General features: G+C 48.1%; 2 protein-coding genes across 6 annotated transcripts in view; both read left to right on the forward strand.

Annotated features, from left to right (window-relative positions):
* The window catches only part of rbpja (recombination signal binding protein for immunoglobulin kappa J region a), a 7,945-nt gene extending 5,182 nt beyond the window's left edge, over nt 1–2,763 (forward strand). For all 4 annotated transcript variants that reach the window (XM_077013553.1, XM_077013555.1, XM_077013557.1 and 1 more), the window contains exons 9-11: nt 85–240; nt 2,003–2,106; nt 2,273–2,763. In XM_077013553.1, the coding sequence (XP_076869668.1) occupies nt 85–240; nt 2,003–2,106; nt 2,273–2,621 (609 nt within the window). In that variant the 3' untranslated portion in view covers nt 2,622–2,763. The remainder of the gene's footprint in view (nt 1–84; nt 241–2,002; nt 2,107–2,272) is intronic.
* Nucleotides 2,764–6,634: 3,871 nt separating this feature from the next.
* The window catches only part of stim2a (tromal interaction molecule 2a), a 28,669-nt gene continuing 10,303 nt past the window's right edge, over nt 6,635–25,000 (forward strand). Inside the window, exons 1-6 of one of the 2 annotated variants that reach the window (XR_013132563.1) lie at nt 6,635–7,614; nt 7,991–8,121; nt 17,592–17,706; nt 18,027–18,138; nt 18,890–19,005; nt 19,916–20,093. Coding sequence is in view for 1 of the 2 variants with exons in the window: in XM_077013552.1 (XP_076869667.1) it covers nt 7,479–7,614; nt 7,991–8,121; nt 17,592–17,706; nt 18,027–18,138; nt 18,890–19,005; nt 19,916–20,093 (788 nt within the window). In the remaining variant the exon portion in view is untranslated. The remainder of the gene's footprint in view (nt 7,615–7,990; nt 8,122–17,591; nt 17,707–18,026; nt 18,139–18,889; nt 19,006–19,915; nt 20,094–25,000) is intronic. The other variant, XM_077013552.1, reaches the window with a different exon arrangement.

Raw genomic sequence — 25,000 nt, forward strand, 5'->3', positions numbered from 1 at the left:
TACATGCATGCATCAGTGTGTCGATCAGCGAGTGGGTGTGTGTCAGCTGTGGCCCCTGACCCGGTGTGTCGTGTTGGTCTACAGGCCACGCCCTGTCCCAAAGAATCAAACAAAGAGATGATCAACGATGGGGCGTCCTGGACCATCATCAGCACAGACAAAGCAGAGTACACCTTCTACGAGGGGATGGGCCCCGTCTCCCTGCCCGTCACCCCTGTGCCTGTCGTCGAGAGCCTGCAGGTAACACCACACACACACACACACAAAAACACACACACACACACACACACACACACACACACACACACACACACACACACACACACACACACACACACACGAGTGCACGGTGTCATGAGGAGCAGGTGTTCAGCTCTGGTTCAAATCCAGTCCTGGGTTTTGTAGTCACTGAAAGTTCAAGAGTTGGAGATCAGATGTATTCCAGTTCCAGTCCTCACAGTCCGTCCCGGGTTTCTTCATGGCTGTCGGTTAACCTATGTCTCAGCACATATTTTCTAATTCGTAATATGACCGTTCTCAATTAACACACAGCAAAATATGAGATGAATAAGAAAATTATGTTGATGCCGCATGTAAATGAAATTATTGCCCCATCAGATTAAACATTCACATCATTGGTCCAGTCCAATTTACAGTTAAATTCTATCCAATGTCTAGCTAATTAGTTGATTATTCATGTGCAGTTTGCTCAATAAAAGTGTAAAATTAATTAATTTCTTTATTCGGTCTGATCAGCGAGCATGTTAGCAGTGTACTTGTTACATAAGACATAGGAACTCTATGGTTAAACATTTGTTAATTTATCTCCCTATCTGTGTAGTGGGATTATCATGGGTTGTTTTCTTCATATCGTATGCAAAGTAGCCATTCAGTTATATTAACCTGTTATATAGCGGTCATTACAAAATCCCGGACCGGATCTGAGGACCAGAGGTGCTTCCTCGTATTGGCAGTGAGGGCTGGTGTGATGGTGGATGTGGTGGTGGTGGTGGGGTGAGAGTGCTCGCTGTGATTAGGTATGATCACAAAAACAGCCCCAAGCTTAAAAAAAAACATATCTAGACGGAGCTGAAATATACCTTTAAAATGATACCTGGATTTTGAAAATTGGTTGAGAATTGATAGTTATGATATTTATAATATCATGTATCTCTTTAAAATATAATACATTAATTACAATAGAAGTCGTGTGACTGAAATTCACATAATCTAATTCTAATTAATCATAATTAACAATTAATCATAATCTAATTCGAAGTGATGTTAACTATATTACAATTTAACAACAAGTTATATCAGAAAACAATGAGATATTAAACTACACAACACTGGTATCAGTACCGATTTCAAGAAAACACTGTGGGAACGAGTTAAACCGAGACGCCGCTTTTAGCCTAAAGTTGCTAGCTACCGTGAAGTTCGATACACAAATGTCATTCATGACTACCTATTTTCCGCGGTCTAGTAAAATACTTTCGCCTGCACGGATTTCGATTCAATTTGGTCAGTATTGAGATAAAAGCTGTATTTTTAGGTCCACATATATTTCGATGGTGTCCGGAGTGTTGATGAAGCCCACAGACCGTTTGAAAACAACAACAATATTCTCGCTGGTCTCCCGACCTGAAATCGCCTCAGAGTTGACTATTAGCAGTGCCTGATGACTGGCTGGGTTGTGCTTGACGAAGTCACAGTATTCAGGAAAAAACATACACCTGCTAGGCGGTGAGGAGTGATGTTATACGACACCCTTACAAAAGTACAACGTAGTTTGGAACACATTACTGAGCCAGAATTTTTCGCATCGAACGTTGGTTCGTCAGCATACCAACTGTGATGTTGATGGGGTGACGGTGGACCTGACCATCTGACTCTTCTGCTGTATGCATGATGCACACACGTTATGCACTGGTAAAGTCCCTGCTTATGGTAAGCCATTTCGTCTGGTCAATTTGTTTTGTGTGTGTGCGTCTCTCGGCAGCTGAATGGTGGTGGAGACGTGGCCATGCTGGAGCTGACGGGGCAAAACTTCACCCCCAACCTCCGAGTCTGGTTTGGTGACGTGGAGGCGGACACTATGTACAGGTGAACCAATCACTTTGTTCTGTTCTGAGCCAGGAGCCAATCACACAACCAAGTTACCAGCCTACTGTTTCATTTAAGGGCGTGTGTGCTGGTTAGAGAAGGTGTGACGTTAGTGTGTGTGTGTGTGTGTGTGTGTGTGTGTGTGTGTGTGTGTGTGCGGGCGCAGGTGTGGAGAGAGCGTTCTCTGTGTGGTTCCGGATATTTCCGCGTTCCGTGAGGGTTGGCGTTGGGTGCGGCAGCCGGTCCAGGTTCCAGTGACGCTGGTACGGAGCGACGGCATCATCTACTCCACTGCGCTTACCTTCACTTACACGCCGGAGCCGGGGCCCCGCCCCCACTGCAGTGCGGCCGGGGCCATCCTGCGTGGCCCCGCCTCCTCCATCTCGCCACCGCCTTCGTCGTCTGCGTCAACAAGCCTGCTCCTCCAGGCAAGGGTCGACGGCCAGACCGGATACCCAGCAGCACCTGGGGTTTCTTCATCATCCTCTTCCTCGTCAGCCATGTCCGTGTCCTAAACTGGATGTTACTGTGAGTGTGTGTGTGTGTGTGTGTGTGTGAGTGTGTGTGTGTGTGTGTGGATCTGAAGAGCAGTGGTGAAACACTCTTCAGAGTCTCCAGTAAAAAAAAAAAACAACACAAAACCCCCACGTTTTAGAACCGGATGACTATGACGTGGGGAAGAGCGGAAAATGGAACTCTGTGGGAACCACGAGACCAGCGCCAGCATTTCTCCGCCCCTCGCTCCGCCCCTCTCTCCGCCTCTCTCTCTCTCGCTCCCTGGGAACTTGGAGGGGCGGTGCCAGGCCAGAGTGGGGCGGAGCTCCTTCCATGGACCGAGACTTGGAACAGCAGCAGCATCTGCCTAGATACCCCAAATGGGAAGTGAAATTGCTGTCACAGGGCCTGGAGGCGGAGCCATGTGTGTACAAAAACACACCCATGGGTGGGGCTAAGTGCACAAAGACACGCCCCGAAAGGGCTCGATGCACTGCTGTGCCAAACATGGAAGAGAAGTTATCATAGTAATATAGTTTTCAAGGACCAAGGAATATTATTATTATTATTATTATTATTATTATTTTTATTGATATATAATTTTATAAGCTTTAGCTAAGGTACATTTTCACCTTTTTTGGTTTTATAACATATAGTAAACTTTTGTTACCAAATAGTTTTGTATATTTCTGATGAGTGCTTATGCTCGGAGGTATGACGGCTCATTCAGCCGACACGCCTGAGCTCACAGCTGCCTTTAGTGCTCCTAGCAGGAGCCTTGCATCTCCTGGACTCAAACCAGACTTTTATTTTGTAATACTGTTTTTATTTCATGTATATGTCATTCTTGTAATATTGTGTGTGTGGTGGATTTTTGATTTTCCTTTGGGAGAAGGTGGCGTTACTAGTTTTGTCACATTTAAGTTTTTAACACAAAAGCTTTAACTGACACCCATCTTGCCTAATGAGAGGTCTTTTTAGCGATCCTCTGACCAGTCACAAACTGCCACCATTTTTTTTCCGTTCTTATTGATCCTCTGACCAATCACAAACTGCCACCCTCACCTTCACCCCTTAACGCACGTGACATTTCACCTCCCAGGATGGCCGAGTGCTTATGCTATTCCACCACACCGTGAGATACCATGTCTCGTGTCTCATGTCAGTGTCTGAGGCTCACAGACACGTGAGCTTCATCACACTTTTCCAGATCCAGAGTCTGGCCACTCCTGGCTTTTTTTTTCTCTTCTCCCCTTTTCTTAAGGAGACTCATTGTAATATGAAGGATGTTTACTATAATCACCCAGCCAAGATTTTGAGACTTCACTAGGTTCAATCTCACCAAGGACATTGGTTCTAACTTTTTGCCAAGTTTCCCTGATTTGCGAGTTAGAGGTTCTTCCCTTCTCCAGAGTGCAGCTCCATCCATAAACTGACCCACCTACTGCCCTGACTCCGCCCTCCCCTCGTCTCCGCTGCACTGACTCCGCCCTCCCTTGGCCGTGGCATGATGGCTGTAGGCGGGTGCAGGTCTCCACTTTTATCAGGTTCAGCCCCTTGTTCAGTGTAGTGAGGAGCAGATGGTCCATGTGCACTTTAGCCCTGGACCTCTCCGCATGACAGTTAGTTTACAGACTCCAATTAAAGGGCTGAGAGTTAGAGGCGATGGATGTATGTTTGTTGGAAAGCACATGAAGGCCTTGTCCTCGTGTCTCTGCGGTAGTGTAGTTTTAACCACTCAACCGCCCTGCGGAGGACACAAAGCGTGGATCTTCACACGGCACCACGATGTAGCAGCAACTATTTGTAGGATCACAGAGTGAAACTGATCTCACTTCAGCCCTTTAGCTAGGAGACGGTTGGACAGCCACAGTGGTGATGTAGGTCTGCTCTGTCCTGGGATCAAGCCCTAGGGGCCATATTCCCATGTGAGCATGTCTGGGGTCGCGCTGAAACGAATGCTGCATGCCACCTTCGTTCACAGTTTCTCTTTTTTTCCAGTTTTGCTGTTTTTTATTGCTTTTGCGTTGTTTAGTTAGTTATCCAGCTGTACCTGCAGTATCCTGTGTTTTCAGGAAGGACATTATCATGTGAAAATATGCTTCATTTTCTTTGGTTTGCCTTAGTTGTACTCGTGCAGTGTCTCTATGAAACGCACTCTTTCAACGAGATGCACGTGAGGTATTATACCTTCTAACATTTTAGCTGGTCACAGACTCTTCCCCCTGTGGCTGAGAGGTCTCACATGCTCCATTACCAGACTATGCATACGGAATTGTAGCTGCTGCACTGATTGGTTGACACGTTCAGCTTATTTGCATGGGCTGTGCTATTGGTCTGAGTTCTCTGAGAAACAGCTGTGAGGGACGAACAGTGGTAAAAATCGGAAACACTGCGTAGTCAGTGTGAACTGAACCTCTTCGGTCTGGTTTTCACCAGTAGCGTCAGAGCGAGTTCACACATGATTAGCTGTACAACGGAGGAGCCAGACACACTAACATAATCCAGAAAACTGGGCAAACACATTGACAAACGCAGGCTGAATGTGTCCTCAGCCAGGGAGGAGCGGTTTGGTCTAGCTAAGACCTCGGTGTCCACGAGGCAGCTGAACCCTACACACATCTCTCCACACATCACACCTAGAGGTCAATGTTTGAAGTTTGGCACCTTTCCAAGGACGTTTTCAGTGTTATTTTTGCTAGTTTTATTGGTCTTCCAGAATTTTCTGCCATTAGAGCCCGACCAGTTCACTGTTCCTTATCAGTTCACTGTTATTGCTTGCTGATAACGAGGGAATCATTTTCTAAACAGCTGCAAAAAAAAAGAGCACCAAAACCAGCTTCTTTCAGGGTCCATGTGTGTCTAACATCTTGAAGTAGATGGTGTGTGTGTGTGTGTGTGTGAGTGAGTGACGGGGGCGGAAGCGAGATGCTCTCCCCATGTGGACGCTGGCGTGAGCTCACACTCCCATCGGGATGACACACCAGGCCAGTGTATCCGTTGCTCGGGGAATGGATCACTAAATGCTTGTGATACGCAACACACGTCTGAGATTGATGTTCTAGTGCTGCCGGGGGTTTATGTTGTTTGTCTAACTACGAGTGAACAGCAGGTTTGAAACCTGGACTCACAGTTCATGTCGGTTTTTTAACACATCACCTTGATGTTGGTGTATAAACTCACACATAAAGGCAGCATAGTGGGAAACGTGAAGTTAACTTCTTGTGTGAACAGAGAGTTGGATTGAGTTGAACAGATGCTCATTTCAGTCCTCAGCCCTGTCCTGAGGGTCCACTCGATGGTTCCAAACTTCTGTCTTCCCAACACATTAGGGTTCGAGCAAAAACACGGAACCGTCTAGTGAGCCTCCAGAACCGGGTTGGGAAACCCGTGTTTATATTTTCCATCAAACTTTGTTATTGACGACTCATGCACACTGTCATCTTTTTTTCCCTTTGCTATTTTCATCTTTAAACTCCTCATAAATCCTGAACCCGGCGGGACCTTGTGTTTTTTGACCTCGCTGGTGTGGTCCCACTGCAGTCTGTGGGGGACGCCGGGTTTATGTTTCCAGCCTTGATTACAGGCAGCTGTTTCCATGCACCCGTACCGCGCCATCTCAAGGGTTGTGCTCCATTACTGTATGAACTGAAGTGTGGAGCAACCGGGGGACGAGTGAACACCAAGTGCCCAGTTCAGCAGAACTTACCCAGCAGGCACTGCAACCTGTCAGTTTCCATTTCAACACAAAACTGTGGCAAACAAACTTGTTTATAAGTATAAGCCAAAAAACCAAAAGTTTAACTTCAATAAAAGTTGATGGATGTTACATTTGCTTAGTTAACTAATTAGTACAGTGTATCTAACTTGAAGCAAGTTAGGTTATTAACAATGGAAAAATAAAAAACTATGTTGGACTATTGCATTGGTTGAAAGTTTGATCTTGTCATCAACACTGACCGTGTTCTCTGTCCGTGGCGCATGTGCGTAAAAACACAAGCGCAGCGTTTCTGACCCACCAGTTGTGCGTGCTTTCGGGGTCAAAGGTTAACTTCATCCCTCCAGTCCAACAACACACACACCTGAGGTATTTTTAGGAGTGGCTGAGGTGTCATTTGACACTTTGCTTCTGTTCGCATCGCCGCTAATCCCGCGGGGGTCTAAATTTAATCCTACATCCAGCAGAAATGGAGGGTTGAGAACCTGAGTGTGTTGGTGTTTGGGAGAGCTGCGGTTCTCTACACTCGTGATTTGGCGCAGTCCTGTAGAGGCGCAGACGGGTCGTGCGCTCATCTGCACCCCTAACGGGAGTCCGTGACATTTACTACAAACTATTCGGTATGGTGGATGGTGCTGATTAAATCTGCAAAGTATTTACGTATTTCACTGGGAAGACTTGTGGATCTTTGGATTGCAACAGTACTATGAAGACTGGATTTACGAGACGGCTTTTATTTAACGTGGATTTAATGGATTAGTTTTTAGGTATTCATCTGTCACGAATCACGAAGATAATTGGTTATATTACTTATTTCTGCTGTCACGTGTCCGTAAAACTTGACAGTAACTTGACGTCAAGTAAAACTTGACGTTTTGCTGTTCGAGTCGTCTATATTTTTGTCGTGTGTATATGGGATATTCTGTTTTTGGGAGATACTTTTCCAAAGATTTTAAAGGTGGTTCTGCCGCCGAGCGTTTATTTTGTACAGCATCGTCGGCGACGCAGGACTTCGTTTCCATTTTTAGCAGCTTCCCGATCATATAACCGGGTTTTTTTGCGCTGCTGTAACTTCTCCCGGGCCGGCTGTCGTGAATGGACATCTGTGTTGTGGCTCCGACGCCGGACCTTGTGCAGAACTCTCCGTTCAGGTCTCGGGATGCTGGTGTTTCCCGTCACCGTGCTGCTCGTGCTGGGCGCGCGGATTCCCTGCGCCGCGCGTGGCGAGGAGCGCGAGATCACACCTGAACCTCAGTACTACGGGTTAAGGAGGGAATCCACGCGACCCACGACAGGCACGTGTTCCAGGTTTAGAGTCTAAAGGCTTTAAATGCTTCAAAGAGTGATGTGCGCAAGATTGCATATGAATAATGTCACGTTATACACATTTTCAGAGGCGGACATTCCAGGTTCAGAAAGTAAAAGTCCTCACCAAGATTTTGTTCAGGCTTCTTGGATTGTGTTGATTCCATTAATTTTACCTGGATTGCACTAATTAGAAAATCTAGCAAGTTTCAGTAAAATCCTGGGAAGGAGTTTTACTTTCTAAACCTGGAATTACTACCTCTGCAATTTTTAAACTCAGATCCAGCAGATATTGGTAAGTAAGCCCCTATGTTGACTTTTCCACGTGTGCTAATGACTTACTGCATATGTGACCATCGACCCCAGACGCGTGCTTGCTGGTGACGCCGCCGTGTGTGACCGAGGCAGACCGCTTCAGTCTGGAAGCTCTCCGTCACATTCACCGCGAGATGGACGACGATCAGGACGGATGTATCGAGGTGGAGGAGAGTGTGGAGGTACGTAGAGGTGTGTGAGGTGGAGGAGAGTGTGGAGGTACGTAGAGGTGTGTGTGTGTGTGTGTGTATGTATCAGGATAGTGCCTTGGCTGTCAGAAATCAGAGAGAATGAGGAGCATCACATACAAAAATCATTCTGAATCAGGGGCAGAATCAAGGCCAAGAGTCAAGGAATAAAAGCCCAGATAAGATGATGTTTTCTCCAGTTGATTCATTTAACAGTGGGTGAGACAAAAGGGTGAGAAATATATGTTTTTTATTGTCTCTCACACACAAACCTTTTTATATACTGCCTGTCAGAGGGTTCATAACTACATCATGGATGAATTATATATATAAATAACCTAACCCTTTGCATATCCCTTGTATATGATACATCCATTATGCAGTTATGAACCCTCTGACTGGCAGTATATAAAAAGGTTTGTGTGTGAGAGACAGAGGGAATATAGAAAGCAGACTGACCCTCTGGGTCTGAGCTCCTGTAATGAGAATCCTGTTCAGTATTCAGGTGTCAGGAGCAGAATCGGGTTCATGACACGGAGACCAGACAGAAAACATTCCCACAATCCCACAGGACAGGATGGTCCTGCAGACACGGAGACCAGACAGGACACATTCCCGCAATCCCACAGGACGGGATTGTTTGCAGACACAGAGACCAGACAGAAAACATTCCCACAATCCCACAGGACAGGATGGTCCTGCAGACACAGAGACCAGACAGGAAACATTCCCACAATCCCACAGGACAGGATGGTCCTGCAGACACAGAGACCAGACAGGACACATTCCCACAATGCCACAGGACGGGATTGTCACCGAGTCTCTCACTGTTCCCATGGGGATCGCAGTGAGCTGTCTGTTAACACCACGGCAACAGCAAGGGAGAGAACACCAAACTGTCTTTGTTCCATCAGGCATCTGTAGCTTTTACTATATGAACGGTGAATTAATTTAGAGTTCATAAAAGTTTGTGTCCAACTCTCTATGGACACAGTAGTGTGTGCTGTGCAGTGCTGAATACAGGCCATTAGTTCAAGTAAACAACATAGTTTCACACTGGTCACATGTTTGCTGCACGGCACCCGTCTGTCTCACCACGGGGACACTGAAACGTGGACATGTGAGGACGGAGTGGTGTTGGGGCAAGTGTGAACAGGATGAGGTATTAGTTGGGGCACATGGGGACAGTGTGGTGAAGGGTGGGGTAGTATTGGGGTAAGTGTGGACAGGATGAGGTAATAGTTGGGGCCAGGGTACCCGCGGGTCCTTAAAAAGTCTTAAAATGTCTTAAATTTAGTTTTCCATATTCAAGGCCTAAAAATGTCTTAAAATGTCTGGAATTTTATGAGGGGAGGCATTAAATTATTATAAGTGTGTGTTGTTCAGTTGTTCTGGCGCGATGTGAACTTTGCCGAATCTAGCGCTATTGCAGAAAAAAACCGCTCCAGGGTCCTAGTGCTAGATTCCTAGCGTTGGAGTATACAGCCTCAACAACGTCAACATTTTTCGTTCGCCAACCCCCCCCCCGTCAACAATTCTCGTTCGCCACCCCCCCCCCCCCCCCCCCCGTCAACGTTGTTGAACACACCTGCATCCCCAGTAATAGTATTATTTTTTCTTGTGAGAGGTATTAAAAAGGTCTTAAAAGTCATTGAATTTGAGATTAAAAAATGTGCAGATACCCTGGTTGGGGCACATGGGGACCGTGTGGTGTAGGGTGGGATGGTATTGGGGTAACTGTGGATGGTGTGGGATGATATTGGGGTAACTGTGGACAGTGTGGGATGGTATTGGGGTAAGTGGATGGTGTGGGGTGGTATTGGGGTAAGTGTGGACAGTGTGGGATGATATTGGGGTAACTGTGGACAGTGTGGGATGGTATTGGGGTAAGTGGACGGTGTGGGGTGGTATTGGGGTAAGTGGACGGTGTGGGATGGTATTGGGGTAACTGTGGACAGTGTGGGGTGGTATTGGGGTAAGTATGGACAGTGTGGGGTGATATTGGGGTAAGTGGATGGTGTGGGGTGGTATTGGGGTAAGTGTGGACAGTGTGGGGTGGTATTGGGGTAAGTGTAGACAGTGTGGGGTGGTATTGGGGTAAGTGGACGGTGTGGGGTGGTATTGGGGTAACTGTGGACAGTGTGGGGTGGTATTGGGGTAAGTATGGACAGTGTGGGGTGGTATTGGGGTAAGTGGATGGTGTGGGGTGGTATTGGGGTAAGTGTGGACAGTGTGGGGTGGTATTGGGGTAAGTGTGGACAGTGTGGGGTGGTATTGGGGTAAGTGGATGGTGTGGGGTGGTATTGGGGTAAGTGTGGACAGTGTGGGGTGGTATTGGGGTAAGTATGGACAGTGTGGGGTGGTATTGGGGTAAGTGGATGGTGTGGGGTGGTATTGGGGTAAGTGTGGACAGTGTGGGGTGGTATTGGGGTAAGTGTAGACAGTGTGGGGTGGTATTGGGGTAAGTGGACGGTGTGGGGTGGTATTGGGGTAACTGTGGACAGTGTGGGGTGGTATTGGGGTAAGTATGGACAGTGTGGGGTGGTATTGGGGTAAGTGGATGGTGTGGGGTGGTATTGGGGTAAGTGTGGACAGTGTGGGGTGGTATTGGGGTAAGTGTGGACAGTGTGGGGTGGTATTGGGGTAAGTGTGGACGGTGTGGGGTGGTATTGGGGTAAGTGTGGACAGTGTGGGGTGGTATTGGGGTAAGTGTGGACAGTGTGGGGTGGTATTGGGGTAAGTGGACGGTGTGGGGTGGTATTGGGATAAGTGGACGGTGTGGGGTAGTATTGGGATAAGTGGATGGTGTGGGGTGGTATTGGGGTAAGTGGACAGTGTGGGGTGGTATTGGGGTAAGTGTGGACAGTGTGGGATGGTATTGGGGTAAGTGGATGGTGTGGGGTGGTATTGGGGTAAGTGTGGACAGTGTGGGGTGGTATTGGGGTAAGTGGACGGTGTGGGGTGGTATTGGGGTAAGTGGACGGTGTGGGGTGGTATTGGGGTAACTGTGGACAGTTTGGGGTGGTATTGGGGTAAGTGTAGACAGTGTGGGGTGGTATTGGGGTAAGTGGACGGTGTGGGATGGTATTGGGGTAACTGTGGACAGTGTGGGGTGGTATTGGGGTAAGTATGGACAGTGTGGGGTGGTATTGGGGTAAGTGGATGGTGTGGGGTGGTATTGGGGTAAGTGTGGACAGTGTGGGGTGGTATTGGGGTAAGTGTAGACAGTGTGGGGTGGTATTGGGGTAAGTGGACGGTGTGGGGTGGTATTGGGGTAACTGTGGACAGTGTGGGGTGGTATTGGGGTAAGTATGGACAGTGTGGGGTGGTATTGGGGTAAGTGTGGACAGTGTGGGGTGGTATTGGGGTAAGTGTGGACAGTGTGGGGTGGTATTGGGGTAAGTGTGGACGGTGTGGGGTGGTATTGGGGTAAGTGTGGACAGTGTGGGGTGGTATTGGGGTAAGTGTAGACAGTGTGGGGTGGTATTGGGGTAAGTGGACGGTGTGGGGTGGTATTGGGATAAGTGGACGGTGTGGGGTGGTATTGGGATAAGTGGACGGTGTGGGGTGGTATTGGGATAAGTGGACGGTGTGGGGTGGTATTGGGATAAGTGGATGGTGTGGGTGGTATTGGGGTAAGTGGACAGTGTGGGGTGGTATTGGGGTAAGTGTGGACAGTGTGGGATGATATTGGGGTAAGTGGATGGTGTGGGGTGGTATTGGGGTAAGTGTGGACAGTGTGGGGTGGTATTGGGGTAAGTGTGGACAGTGTGGGGTGGTATTGGGGTAAGTGTGGACAGTGTGGGGTGGTATTGGGGTAAGTGTGGACAGTGTGGGGTGGTATTGGGGTAAGTGGACAGTGTGGGGTGGTATTGGGGTAAGTATGGACAGTGTGGGGTGGTATTGGGGTAAGTGGATGGTGTGGGGTGGTATTGGGGTAAGTGTGGACAGTGTGGGGTGGTATTGGGGTAAGTGTAGACAGTGTGGGGTGGTATTGGGGTAAGTGGACGGTGTGGGGTGGTATTGGGGTAACTGTGGACAGTGTGGGGTGGTATTGGGGTAAGTATGGACAGTGTGGGGTGGTATTGGGGTAAGTGGATGGTGTGGGGTGGTATTGGGGTAAGTGTGGACAGTGTGGGGTGGTATTGGGGTAAGTGTGGACAGTGTGGGGTGGTATTGGGGTAAGTGTGGACGGTGTGGGGTGGTATTGGGGTAAGTGTGGACGGTGTGGGGTGGTATTGGGGTAAGTGTGGACAGTGTGGGGTGGTATTGGGGTAAGTGTAGACAGTGTGGGGTGGTATTGGGGTAAGTGGACGGTGTGGGGTGGTATTGGGATAAGTGGACGGTGTGGGGTGGTATTGGGATAAGTGGATGGTGTGGGGTGGTATTGGGGTAAGTGTGGACGGTGTGGGGTGGTATTGGGGTAAGTGTGGACAGTGTGGGGTGGTATTGGGGTAAGTGTGGACAGTGTGGGGTGGTATTGGGGTAAGTGTGGACAGTGTGGGGTGGTATTGGGGTAAGTGGATGGTGTGGGGTGGTATTGGGGTAAGTGTGGACGGTGTGGGGTGGTATTGGGGTAAGTGTGGACAGTGTGGGGTGGTATTGGGGTAAGTGTGGACAGTGTGGGGTGGTATTGGGGTAAGTGTGGACAGTGTGGGGTGGTATTGGGGTAAGTATGGACAGTGTGGGGTGGTATTGGGGTAAGTGGATGGTGTGGGGTGGTATTGGGGTAAGTGTGGACAGTGTGGGGTGGTATTGGGGTAAGTGGACAGTGTGGGGTGGTATTGGGGTAAGTGTGAACAGTGTGGGGTGGTATTGGGGTAAGTGTAGACAGTGTGGGGTGGTATTGGGGTAAGTGGATGGTGTGGGGTGGTATTGGGGTAAGTGTGGACAGTGTGGGGTGGTATTGGGGTAAGTGTGGACAGTGTGGGGTGGTATTGGGGTAAGTGGATGGTGTGGGGTGGTATTGGGGTAAGTGTGGACAGTGTGGGGTGGTATTGGGGTAAGTGTGGACAGTGTGGGGTGGTATTGGGGTAAGTGTGGACAGTGTGGGGTGGTATTGGGGTAACTGTGGACAGTGTGGGATGGTATTGGGGTAAGTGTGGACGGTGTGGGGTGGTAACTCTTTTTGAAGGCTGTGCTGATTTGAATGCAGCTTGCTAGTGGTGGCCTGTGTACCCGAGTTAGGTGTGGAGGACCAGAGAGAACAGAGTTTAGCAGGATGTCCACACACATGTATGTGGTAACCACTGACCTCAGCACAGCTGCCTTAAAGCAGGATATGAGATCATAAGAATGACCTGCTGCTCCACACTCATCTGAGAACAGTTACCAAGGCCATAACAGAGGTTTAGGATGGGTCAGTCTGGTCCTGGAGATCCGTCAGTGTTTATCTCCAACCCTCTTCTACCACACTTGAACCAAGTCACCACGAGATCTTGTTTAGCTGCGTGAGGTTTTTCAAGTTCACCAACCTCTAGGGAAAGAGTTTGCACACTAGTGCTACTTTAGGTACACAAGGGATCCTTGGTGAGCTGATTCCAGATCAGTATGAAAAGGATCTCACCCAGAGTTATCTGACATTAACTATCGTCTTGCAGAACATAAGCCTGCTGTTGATTTAAAACACTTGTGTGTGCTTCGGTTAAGTTGCTCTTGCCTCTGATTGGCTGTTTGGTACTGTGGTGCTTGTGGGCTCATGTCATATTTTTTGTTTTAGCCATGCGGCACTCCGGGGGGAAAAACGTGCGTCAAATGAACTAATATAAATGTGAAAGGGAGGCTTGGGGGTTGGGTTTCGGGCCAGGGTTACTATAGCGATGGGGAAGGGGGCGGGGACATGAACGACATGGTTAAGGTTAATCACATGGGGGCTCAGTTACAGTGCAGAACACATTCCAAGACACTGGAGTGTACACACACACCCACACACAAACAAACTCTAATAAACTCGTTGGACACAGGCAGTGAAATTTGTGACAGCTGATTATATAAATTATACAAATAAATGAATTAAAGTATGAAAAAAATCTGTTGATTTATATTATTCGATATATAATTATTAAAACACAAACAAACTTTCTAATCATGATTAGATCCAGCTATTATGCAGTTGTATACAGACTCTGGTACAGGTGCGCCACAGAGTCAGGTCTTTAATGCAGTCAGAGATCTACAGACTCTGATACAGGTGCGCCACAGAGTCAGGTCTTTAAAGCAGTCAGAGATCTACAGACTCTGATACAGGTGCGCCACAGAGTCAGGTCTTTAATGCAGTCAGAGATCTACAGACTCTGATACAGGTGAGTCACAGAGTCAGGTCTTTAATGCAGTCAGAGATCTACAGACTCTGATACAGGTGCGTCACAGAGTCAGGTCTTTAATGCAGTCAGAGATCTACAGACTCTGATACAGGTGCGTCACAGAGTCAGGTCTTTAATGCAGTCAGAGATCTACAGACTCTGATACAGGTGCGCCACAGAGTCAGGTCTTTAATGCAGTCAGAGATCTACAGACTCTGATACAGGTGCGCCACAGAGTCCGGTGAATGAATGAATGTTCAATTTATATAGCGCCTTTCAAGATACCCAAGGTCGCTTTACAATTTTAACACAGGTACAAGTCTTACACAACCAATCACACACCGGCGAGAAGCAGCAGCCAATTGCACACAGTGTACTCTCTACCGGGATCCACAACCCCCTGGGGGACTGAATGGGGTGCAGGAAGGGGAGAGAGGACAGACCCTAGTGACAGAGCACCATCAACTACTGGACATACAAGCACACACACATTCATGCACACACACTCAGACAACTGCTTTTATTGAACAAATAGTTTTATTGAGACACAGTTACACACTCATTGTAGCTCATTATTGAGGACATGTATGTGTGTCTCTCTCATGTGACTAGTTCATTATTGAAGAAATGTGTATGTCTCTCCGGTGACTGTAGCTCATTATTGAGCACATGCGTCTATGTGTGTTTCTCTTTCCTGAGACTGTAGTTCATTATTGAGGGCATATATGTGTGTGTCTGTCTTCTTTGACTGTTGTTCATTATTGAGGGCATGTGTGTGAGTCTCTCTCTCTCCTGTGACTGTACTTCTTTATTGAGGGCATGTGTGTGTCTGTCCTGAGACTGTAGTTTATTAATGAGGACATTATTGAGGGCATGTATGTGTGTCTCTCTTCTGTGACTGTAGTTCATTATTGAGGGGATGTATGTGTGTGTCTCTCTTTAGTGACTGTAGTTCACTATTGAAGGCATGTATGTGTGTGTCTCTCTTCTGTGACTGTAGTTCATTATTGAGGACATGTGTGTCTCTCTTCTTTGACTGTAGTTCATTATTGAGGGCATATATGTGTGTGTCTGTCTTCTTTGACTGTTGTTCATTATTGAGGGCACGTGTGTGAGTCTCTCTCTCCTGTGACTGTAGTTCTTTATTGAGGGCATGTGTGTGTATCTCCTGAAATTGCAGTTTATTAATGAGGACATTATTGAGGGCATGTGTGTGAGTCTCTCTCTCTCCTGTGACTGTACTTCTTTATTGAGGGCATGTGTGTGTCTGTCCTGAGACTGTAGTTTATTAATGAGGACATTATTGAGGGCATGTATGTGTGTCTCTCTTCTGTGACTGTAGTTCATTATTGAGGGGATGTGTGTATCTCTCTTTTGTGACTGTAGTTCTTTATTGAGGCCATGTGTTTGTTTCTCCTGTCACTGTTGTTCATTATTGAGGACGTGTGTGTCTCCTGTGACTGTAGTTCATTATTGGGGACATGAGTGTCTCTCCTGTGACTGTAGTTCATTATTGAGGACGTGTGTGTCTTTCCTCTGTGACTGTAGTTCATTATTGAGGACGTGTGTGTGTCTCTCCTGTGACTGTAGTTCATTATTGGGGGTGTGTGTGTCTCTCCTGTGACTGTAGTTCATTATTGAGGACATGTGTGTGTCTCTTCTGTGACTGTAGTTTATTAATGAGGACATGTAATTGTGTGTCTTTCTCCTGTGACTGTAGTTCATTATTGAGGACACGTGTGTGTGTCTCTCCTGTGACTGTAGTTCATTATTGAGGACACGTGTGTGTGTGTGTCTTTCCTGTGACTGTAGTTCATTATTGAGGATGTGTGTGTCTCTCCTGTGACTGTAGTTCATTATTGAGGATATGTATTTGTGTGTCTCTCCTGTGACTGTAGTTCATTATTGAGGATATGTATTTGTGTGTCTCTCCTGTGACTAGTTCATTATTGAGGATATGTATTTGTGTGTCTCTCCTGTGACTGTAGTTCATTATTGAGTACATGTGTGTGTCTCTCCTGTGACTGTAGTTCATTATTGAGTACATGTGTGTGTCTCTCCTGTGACTGTAGTTCATTATTGAGGACATGTGTGTGTCTCTCCTGTGACTGTAGTTCATTATTGAGTACATGTATTTGTGTGTCTCTCCTGTGACTGTAGTTCATTATTGAGGACATGTGTGTGTCTCTCCTGTGACTGTAGTTCATTACTGAGGGCATGTATGTGTGTGTGTCTCTCCTGTGACTGTAGTTCATTATTGAGGATGTGTGTGTCTCTCCTGTGACTGTAGTTCATTATTGAGGATATGTATTTGTGTGTCTCTCCTGTGACTGTAGTTCATTATTGAGGATATGTATTTGTGTGTCTCTCCTGTGACTAGTTCATTATTGAGGATATGTATTTGTGTGTCTCTCCTGTGACTGTAGTTCATTATTGAGTACATGTGTGTGTCTCTCCTGTGACTGTAGTTCATTATTGAGTACATGTGTGTGTCTCTCCTGTGACTGTAGTTCATTATTGAGGACATGTGTGTGTCTCTCCTGTGACTGTAGTTCATTATTGAGTACATGTATTTGTGTGTCTCTCCTGTGACTGTAGTTCATTATTGAGGACATGTGTGTGTCTCTCCTGTGACTGTAGTTCATTACTGAGGGCATGTATGTGTGTTTCTCTTCTGTGACTGTAGTTCATTATTGAGGGGATGTGTGTATCTCTCTTTTGTGACTGTAGTTCTTTATTGAGGGCATGTGTTTGTCTCTGCTGTCACTGTTGTTCATTATTGAGGACGTGTGTGTCTCCTGTGACTGTAGTTCATTATTGGGGACATGAGTGTCTCTCCTGTGACTGTAGTTCATTATTGAGGACGTGTGTGTCTTTTCTCTGTGACTGTAGTTCATTATTGAAGACATGTGTGTGTCTCTCCTGTGACTGTAGTTCATTATTGAGTATGTGTATTTGTGTGTCTCTCCTGTGACTGTAGTTCATTATTGAGGACATGTGTGTGTCTTTCCTCTGTGATTGCAGTTCATTATTGAGGACGTGTGTGTGTGTGTGTCTCTTCTGTCACTGTAGTTCAATATTGAGGACATGTGTGTGTCTCTCTCCTGTGACTGTAGTTCATTATTGAGGACATGTATTTGTGTGTCTCTCCTGTGACTGTAGTTCATTATTGAGGACATGCAGCAACAGCAACAGACCAATAAACATAGCAAGCTGCACAGAGAGGACCAGCACATCACCATAGAGGAGCTATGGAAGGGTTGGAAGGCCTCAGAAGGTGAGGGTGTGTGTGTGTGTGTGTGTGTGTGTGTGTGTGTGTGTGTGTGTGTGTGTGTGTGTGTGTGTGTGTGTGTAAGCATGTACAAGCTTATGAGGGCATGTGGAAATGTGTGACTGTGTGTGTGAGGGAGTTTGTGAGAATGTATGGGAGTGTGAGTGTTTGTGTTTGCACACGGGCATGTCTGTATATGAAATTTAAGCTGAGCTGCACTGCAATCTCTCTCACTCTCTCTTCCTCACCCTCTACCTCTCCCTCTCTCTCTCTCTTCCTCACCCTCTACCTCTCCCTCTCTCCCTCCCTCTCTCTCTCTCTCTCAGTTCATAACTGGACTCAGGAGGACGTGCTGCTGTGGTTGAGGGAGTTTGTGGAGCTGCCACAGTATGAGAAGAACTTCAGAGAGCTACATGTGAATGGAAACACCCTGCCAAGGTGACAGACCAATAAAATACCCCGTCCAGGTGACACAGACCAATCAAACGCCTCGCCCAGGTGACACAGACCAATAAAACACCCCGCCCAGGTGACACAGACCAGTCAAACGCCCCGTCCAGGTGACACAGACCAATCAAACGCCCTGCCCAGGTGACAGACGAATCAAACGCCCTGCCCAGGTGACAGACGAATCAAACGCCCTGCCCAGGTGACAGACCAATCAAACGCCCTGCACAAGTGACAGACCAATACAATACCCCGTCCAGGTGACACAGACCAATCAAACGCCCTGCCCAGGTGACACAGACCAATCAAACGCCCCGCCCAGGTGACACAGACCAGTCAAACGCCCCGTCCAGGTGACACAGACCAGTCAAACGCCCCGTCCATGTGACACAGACCAATCAAATGCCCCGCCCAGGTGACACAGACCAATCAAACGCCCCGCCCAGGTGACAGACTAATCAGACGCCCCGCCCAGGTGACAGACCAATCAAACACCCTGCCCAGGTGACAGACCAATAAAATACCCTGCCCAGGTGACAGACTAATCAAACACCCCATCCAGGTGACAAAGACCAATCAAACGCCCTGCCCAGCTGACAGACCAATCAAAGACATGCAAAGTCAGAACTGACAAAATATTTCGTCTGAACTACCTGCTGCTTTTGTATGACAGACTGCAAAGCTAACCAATCAGAACGCATGGAAATTGTACAGTAGTCCAATCAGATTCTCTTCAATGCAGAATTGCATCAAATGAGCCGTCTTTTATGAGCACCTACCTGAAGGTCCAGGACCAGCAGCACAAGCAAAAATTGAAGCTGAAGGCCTTGGACGTCGTTCTTTTTGGACCACCTACACGTATGTACCATGACATCATTAGTCTGGACCACCTACACGTATGTACCATGGCATCAGTACACTGGACCACATACATGTATGTACCATGACATCATTACTCTAGACCACCTACACGTATGTACCATGACATCTTTACTCTAGACCACCTACACGTATGTACCATGACATCATTAGTCTGGACCACCTAAGCGTATGTACCATGACATCATTAGTCTGGACCACATACACATATGTACCATGACATCATTTCTCTAGACCACCTACACGTATGTAATATGACATCATTACTCTGGATCACCTACATGTATGTACCATGACATAATTAATCTGGCTCACCTACATGTATGTACCATGACATCATTACTCTGGATCACCTACACGTATGTACCATGACATCATTAGTCTAGACCACCTACACGTATGTACCACCATTCAGCCAGATGGGTGGAGGTCCCATGTCATCTCAGGGACGGTGCACTGACTCTTGGCCCGTGATCTCCACCTTTTCTCAGCCTCCTCAAACACTGAAGCACATGTAACTTGCTCCCTGCTCAACAGTAATGCTAAATCCTGTTTCAGCAGCCAGCTCAAACTCCTGAACCCCAGAATTCCCTGCTGTGGCCAGTGCACACTGTGGACTGACATAGCTGGGGTTAAGAACAGCAGGTGTGCACACTTAGAGTTTAGCTCTTGGCTATTTTAACGTCATTAATAAATATAGCTGACCTACAAGTCATTAAAGCCCTGTAATCGTGCAGCTGTTATCTGCACCTGTCTACACGCTCCTCATTAGTCTGGCTTAGAACTGCCTCTGTCTGGAGGACCTCATGTCATTTGCCCCTCTAACACTCCTGGTTCAATCAGCCTCTTTCCAGATCTTTCTTAGTTAAATCAGATGTTTGCTGTCCAGGGCCACCGCACAATTGGATGAAGGACCTGCTGCTCATTGTGTCGGTGGTGATGGGCCTGGGGGGCTGCTGGTTCGCTCAGGTGCAGAACAAGGCCTTCAAGATGCACATCTCCAAGATGATGAAAGACCTTGACAGCCTGCACAGGGCCGAACAGAGTCTACGAGACCTTCAGGAGCAGTGAGGACCCACAATGCACCACCCAGAATGCACCACACAGAGTACTCCACCCAGAACACACCGCCCAGAGCACTCCACCCAGAACGCACCGCCCATAACACTCCACCCATAACACTCCACCTACAGTGCACCACCCAGGACACACCACACAGAATACTCCACCCAGAACGCACTGCCCAGAACACTCCACCTACAGTGCACCACCCAGGACACACCACACAGAATACTCCACCCAGAACGCACTGCCCAGAACACTCCACCTACAATGCACCACCCAGAACACACCACACAAAATACTCCACCCAGAACGCACCACCCAGAACACACCACACATTCCATGCTAAATTCTGACTTCTGCCTGTAGAAGCCCTCCGAGCACATATTTTCTGTCAGTATCTTAACAAAGAGAATGGGAAATAACTATATGTTATGCCACTGCTAAAACAAGGAGTCCAACGGTGGCTTGTGAGAGGTTGTAGATGGAGACACGGTAAACACGCCTCATATTGCAGCGGCAGCCGCCTTGACGACGGTCTATCATACCAAACTGAACATTGTCCTGACGCTGTTGTCCTGATGCTATCAGGCATGAAAATCTGTCACCTTTTAGCGAAATTCGCCGTTTTGAAAAGGGTGACCTACGCGAATCGTGTAGATCCGAGGATTTTTTTTGGGGGGGGCGGGGGTTCGGGAGATATTTTATAGACATATTATATATGTATATATATATATATATATATATATATATATATATATATATATATATATATATATATATATATATATAATAATGCATTTTATTTATAGGCGCCTTTCAGGGCTCTCAAGGACACCGTACATATAGCAGCAATTAAACATAAAACATTCAGTGATATAAAACAAAAATACAAGATAAAACACAAACTAGGAGCTGTAAGCAGACCTAAACAGATGAGTTTTTAGTTGTGATTTAAAAGTGTCCAGTGAAGTAATATTGCGGATGTCAGGTGGGAGAGAGTTCCAAAGACGAGGAGCAGAGCAACTGAAAGCTCTAGCACCCATGGTGATTAACCGGGCTGAGGGAACTGTAAGTGATATGGATAAGGAGGATCTAAGTGTCCGGCAGCTCTAGCACCCATGGTGATTAACCGGGCTGAGGGAACTGTAAGTGATATGGATAAGGAGGATCTAAGTGTCCGGCTAGGTCTATGTATGTGGAGGAGCTCGGTGAGATATGAAGGGGCAAGTTGATGCATAGCTTTAAAGGTGAGCAGTAGAAGTGTGTAGTTGATGCGGAATTTAACAGGGAGCCAGTGGAGGTGTCGAAGAACAGGGGTGATGTGGTGAGTGGATGGAGTTTTAGTGATTATGCGAGCTGCAGCATTCTGAACCAGTTGTAACTTCTGGAGGTACTTGAGGGGAAGACCAAACAAAAGAGAATTACAATAGTCAAGACGAGATGTGACCAGGGAGTGAACCAGGATGGCAGTATCGGCAGAGGTGAGGGACGAACGAAGACGATTTATGTGACGAAGATAGAAATAAGCAGAACGAGTGATGGTATTTATGTGGGATTGAAAAGACAGAGTGCTATCGAGGACAACACCCAAACTCTTAACCTGCTGAGAAGAGGAGGCCAAGGTGTTATCAATAGAAATGGACAAACTGTTAGCTTTGGAGAGGACAGATTTGGAACCAATGAGGAGAACCTCTGTTTTATCACTGTTGAGTTTGAGAAAATTTGAGGAGAACCATGACTTAACTTCCTGGAGGCAATCACATAGGGATAAAGGTGGAAGGATGGAATTAGGTTTGCTAGAGAGGTAGAGCTGGGTGTCGTCTGCATAGCAATGAAAATGGATGTTGTACTTATGAAAAATGTGACCTAGGGGAAGAAGATAAATGATAAAAAGAATATGACCAAGAACCAACCCTTGTGGGACACCAGAAGTGAGGGGGGATGGCTGGGATGTAAAAGTTTTTAACTGAATGAACTGAGTGCGGTCAGAGAGGTAAGAGGTGAACCAGTCCAGGGGTTTATTGCAAAAACCAATAGCAGACAATCTCTGAAGGAGGATAGGATGGGAGATGGTATTGAATGCAGCAGTCAGATCGAGAAGAATGAGTATGGACAGTAAACCTGAATCTGCTGCAGTCAGTAGATCATTTGTTATTTTAACTAAGGCTGTTTCAGTGCTGTGATAAGGACGGAAACCAGATTGAAACTGTTCATAGAGGTGATTGTCGGAAAGGTGAGAATTAACTTGTGACGCTACTGTCTTCTCCAGGATTTTGGAAAGAAATGGTAGGTTGGAGATAGGACGAAGGTTATTTAGGTTGTTTGGATCTAAACCGGGTCTTTTTAAAATAAAATAAAAAAAAAAGGGGTGACTGCAGCAGTTTTTAAGGACGAAGAAACACACCCAGAAGTGAGAGAAGAATGAATAATATTCGTTATAAGAGGCACAATGGAGGGTAAACATGTTTTAACCAGGGGTGTTGGGAATGGATCTAGCTGAGAAGTGGATAGTTTTGATTTATGAATAAGCTTGGAAATATCAGAAATAGTAGGAAGCTGAAAATGTGTAAATGGAGGAATTGGAGGAACTGAAACCAGGGTAGGGAAGGTGTAGGTGTGACGCTCGAGATATGAAGCACGACGAACGTCAACTGTGCAACACTGAACGTTTAATGAAAACAAACAAACACGTGAAGCTCCGTGCGGAGTGCAAACAGACAACACACCTCTCACACAGGCACGAAACTTTAGACAAAGACGAGCACAAGACACTGCGCGAACGCACATTAAATAGGTGAATAACACAAACCCTCGTGATCTCGAGACAAGGCACAGGTGCGACTACGAACACGCTCACGAACAACCCACACCCACGGAAGTACATACATGGAAGTACATAACGACACGCAGACGACATAGTGGCACGCCCACAGGGAAGGGTCCGGAGCTGTGACCGTGACAGAACCCTCCACCAGGGGCTCGCTACTCCCGGAGCTTCCCGCGTAGCTGGAAAAGCCCCGAACCAATACCAACGGGCAGGTCCGGAGCCGCCGGGTTCACGAGCCTCCGAGAGCCGTCTCCCCCGATGGTGGGAACCGCCGCGAACAGCTCTAGAACACCCTCCCTGGGAAGACAGGGGAGAATACATTAAACAATGGCACAGTCACAAACATGCACACAGGGACGCTGAACACAAAGGGCACAAACGGGAACAGTGAATTAGGGAGAAACACTGGGACTGACAAAAACACAGGTACACAAACATTCATCATCGGAGCCAAGCTCCCCGCCTTAGGCAAAGCCTGCAGCGGAGAGAAAGCTCCGGGGACTGGAGGCGCTGCAGAAGGCGGGTCTCCCCCCGCCTGTGCTGCGTGCTCACCGCCAGGTGACACACGACCGGCGGACGCGCCAGGAGCAGCGCGACTTGGAGACCGCTTGGGGGCAGCGCGACTGGTGGCCGCGCGAGGCGCAGCGCGACTGGTGGCCGCGCGAGGCGCAGAGCGACCTGTTTCCCGCTTGGAGGCGGTGCGACCAGCGTGTCTCGCGGCAACTGTCCTCCCTGGTCCGCGGCTACCTCGGAGTGCCGTAGGGGCTTGCCGCCCTATAAGCCTGCTGGCGCTCCTCCACCCTCTCTGGGAACCTCCCGTAGGAAGCCCTTCCTCTGCCAGGCCAGCCTCCCCTGGTTCCGGTATCGGGGGTGGTGTCCATCGCCGGCTCCTCCTCCTCGGCCACGCTCCAGTCCATGGACCGTGCGGGGGTCTCACAGCGAGCGTGCTCCATGGGCTCCTCACTGCAGGAGTCTCCACTGTCTGACGCGAACGAACCGTCCGGTCCGCTCCCTCCCCCTTTGTACACTGTCGGGACCGAGCTCACGGACTGAGGGCTCTCCCCCTCGCTGTCCTCGCCCTGCTCCTCGTCTCCCGATGGGGCTGAGCTGACCAGCCCCTTCTCCTCTTCGTCGGGGTACTCGGTGGTCTCTGACCACTCCGACGGGGGAGGGCTGGTGTCTTCACTCTCCTCGCCGTAGTACACAGTCGGAGTAGACTGATGGCGTGGGGCTGGTCTCCCTCTCCTCGTCGGACGTCGGGGGAGCCGCCGATGAGGGGGAAGGGTATCTGGCTTCACCCTCACTCTCCTCCTCTCCGGAGTCCTCACTCCCGAACTCGTCTTCGGGAGGAGTGAGGGCAAAGGCGCCTACCCCCACCATAAACGGCTCACTGGAGTCCTCCTCTGGGAAGTCCAGGAGCGGTGCTCTCCCATCCCCCGATCCGCTGCTGCCTACCGCCCTGGGTGGCCGCCCTAGGGACGCGAGAGGGTGCTTCTCCCTCCATATGCGTTCCGCGGATTGGCGGATGCTTTCTGCGATTTCTTTGTCTTCCATCTCCCGAGCCGCGCAAAGCAAGTACACACACAGGGGGTCCTGCTGCATGGTCTGTTCGGTGACGGGGGATTCGCGGCGCCGAACCGGGGAAGAGCTGTGGTGACGTTGGCTTTTCCTCTTCCCCTTTGGGGCACGGGTGGCGTATCCTGGCATACTTCTTTTAGTTAGGCTCGTCTTTCTGTGTCGCTCGAGATATGAAGCACGACGAACGTCAACTGTGCAACACTGAACGTTTAATGAAAACAAACAAACACGTGAAGCTCCGTGCGGAGTGCAAACAGACAACACACCTCTCACACAGGCACGAAACTTTAGACAAAGACGAGCACAAGACACTGCGCGAACGCACATTAAATAGGTGAATAACACAAACCCTCGTGATCTCGAGACAAGGCACAGGTGCGACTACGAACACGCTCACGAACAACCCACACCCACGGAAGTACATACATGGGCATAACGACACGCAGACGACATAGTGGCACGCCCACAGGGAAGGGTCCGGAGCTGTGACCGTGACAGTAGGAA

Source organism: Brachyhypopomus gauderio, chromosome 1, assembly GCF_052324685.1.
Source record: "Brachyhypopomus gauderio isolate BG-103 chromosome 1, BGAUD_0.2, whole genome shotgun sequence".
Classification (NCBI taxonomy): Eukaryota; Metazoa; Chordata; class Actinopteri; order Gymnotiformes; family Hypopomidae; genus Brachyhypopomus; species Brachyhypopomus gauderio.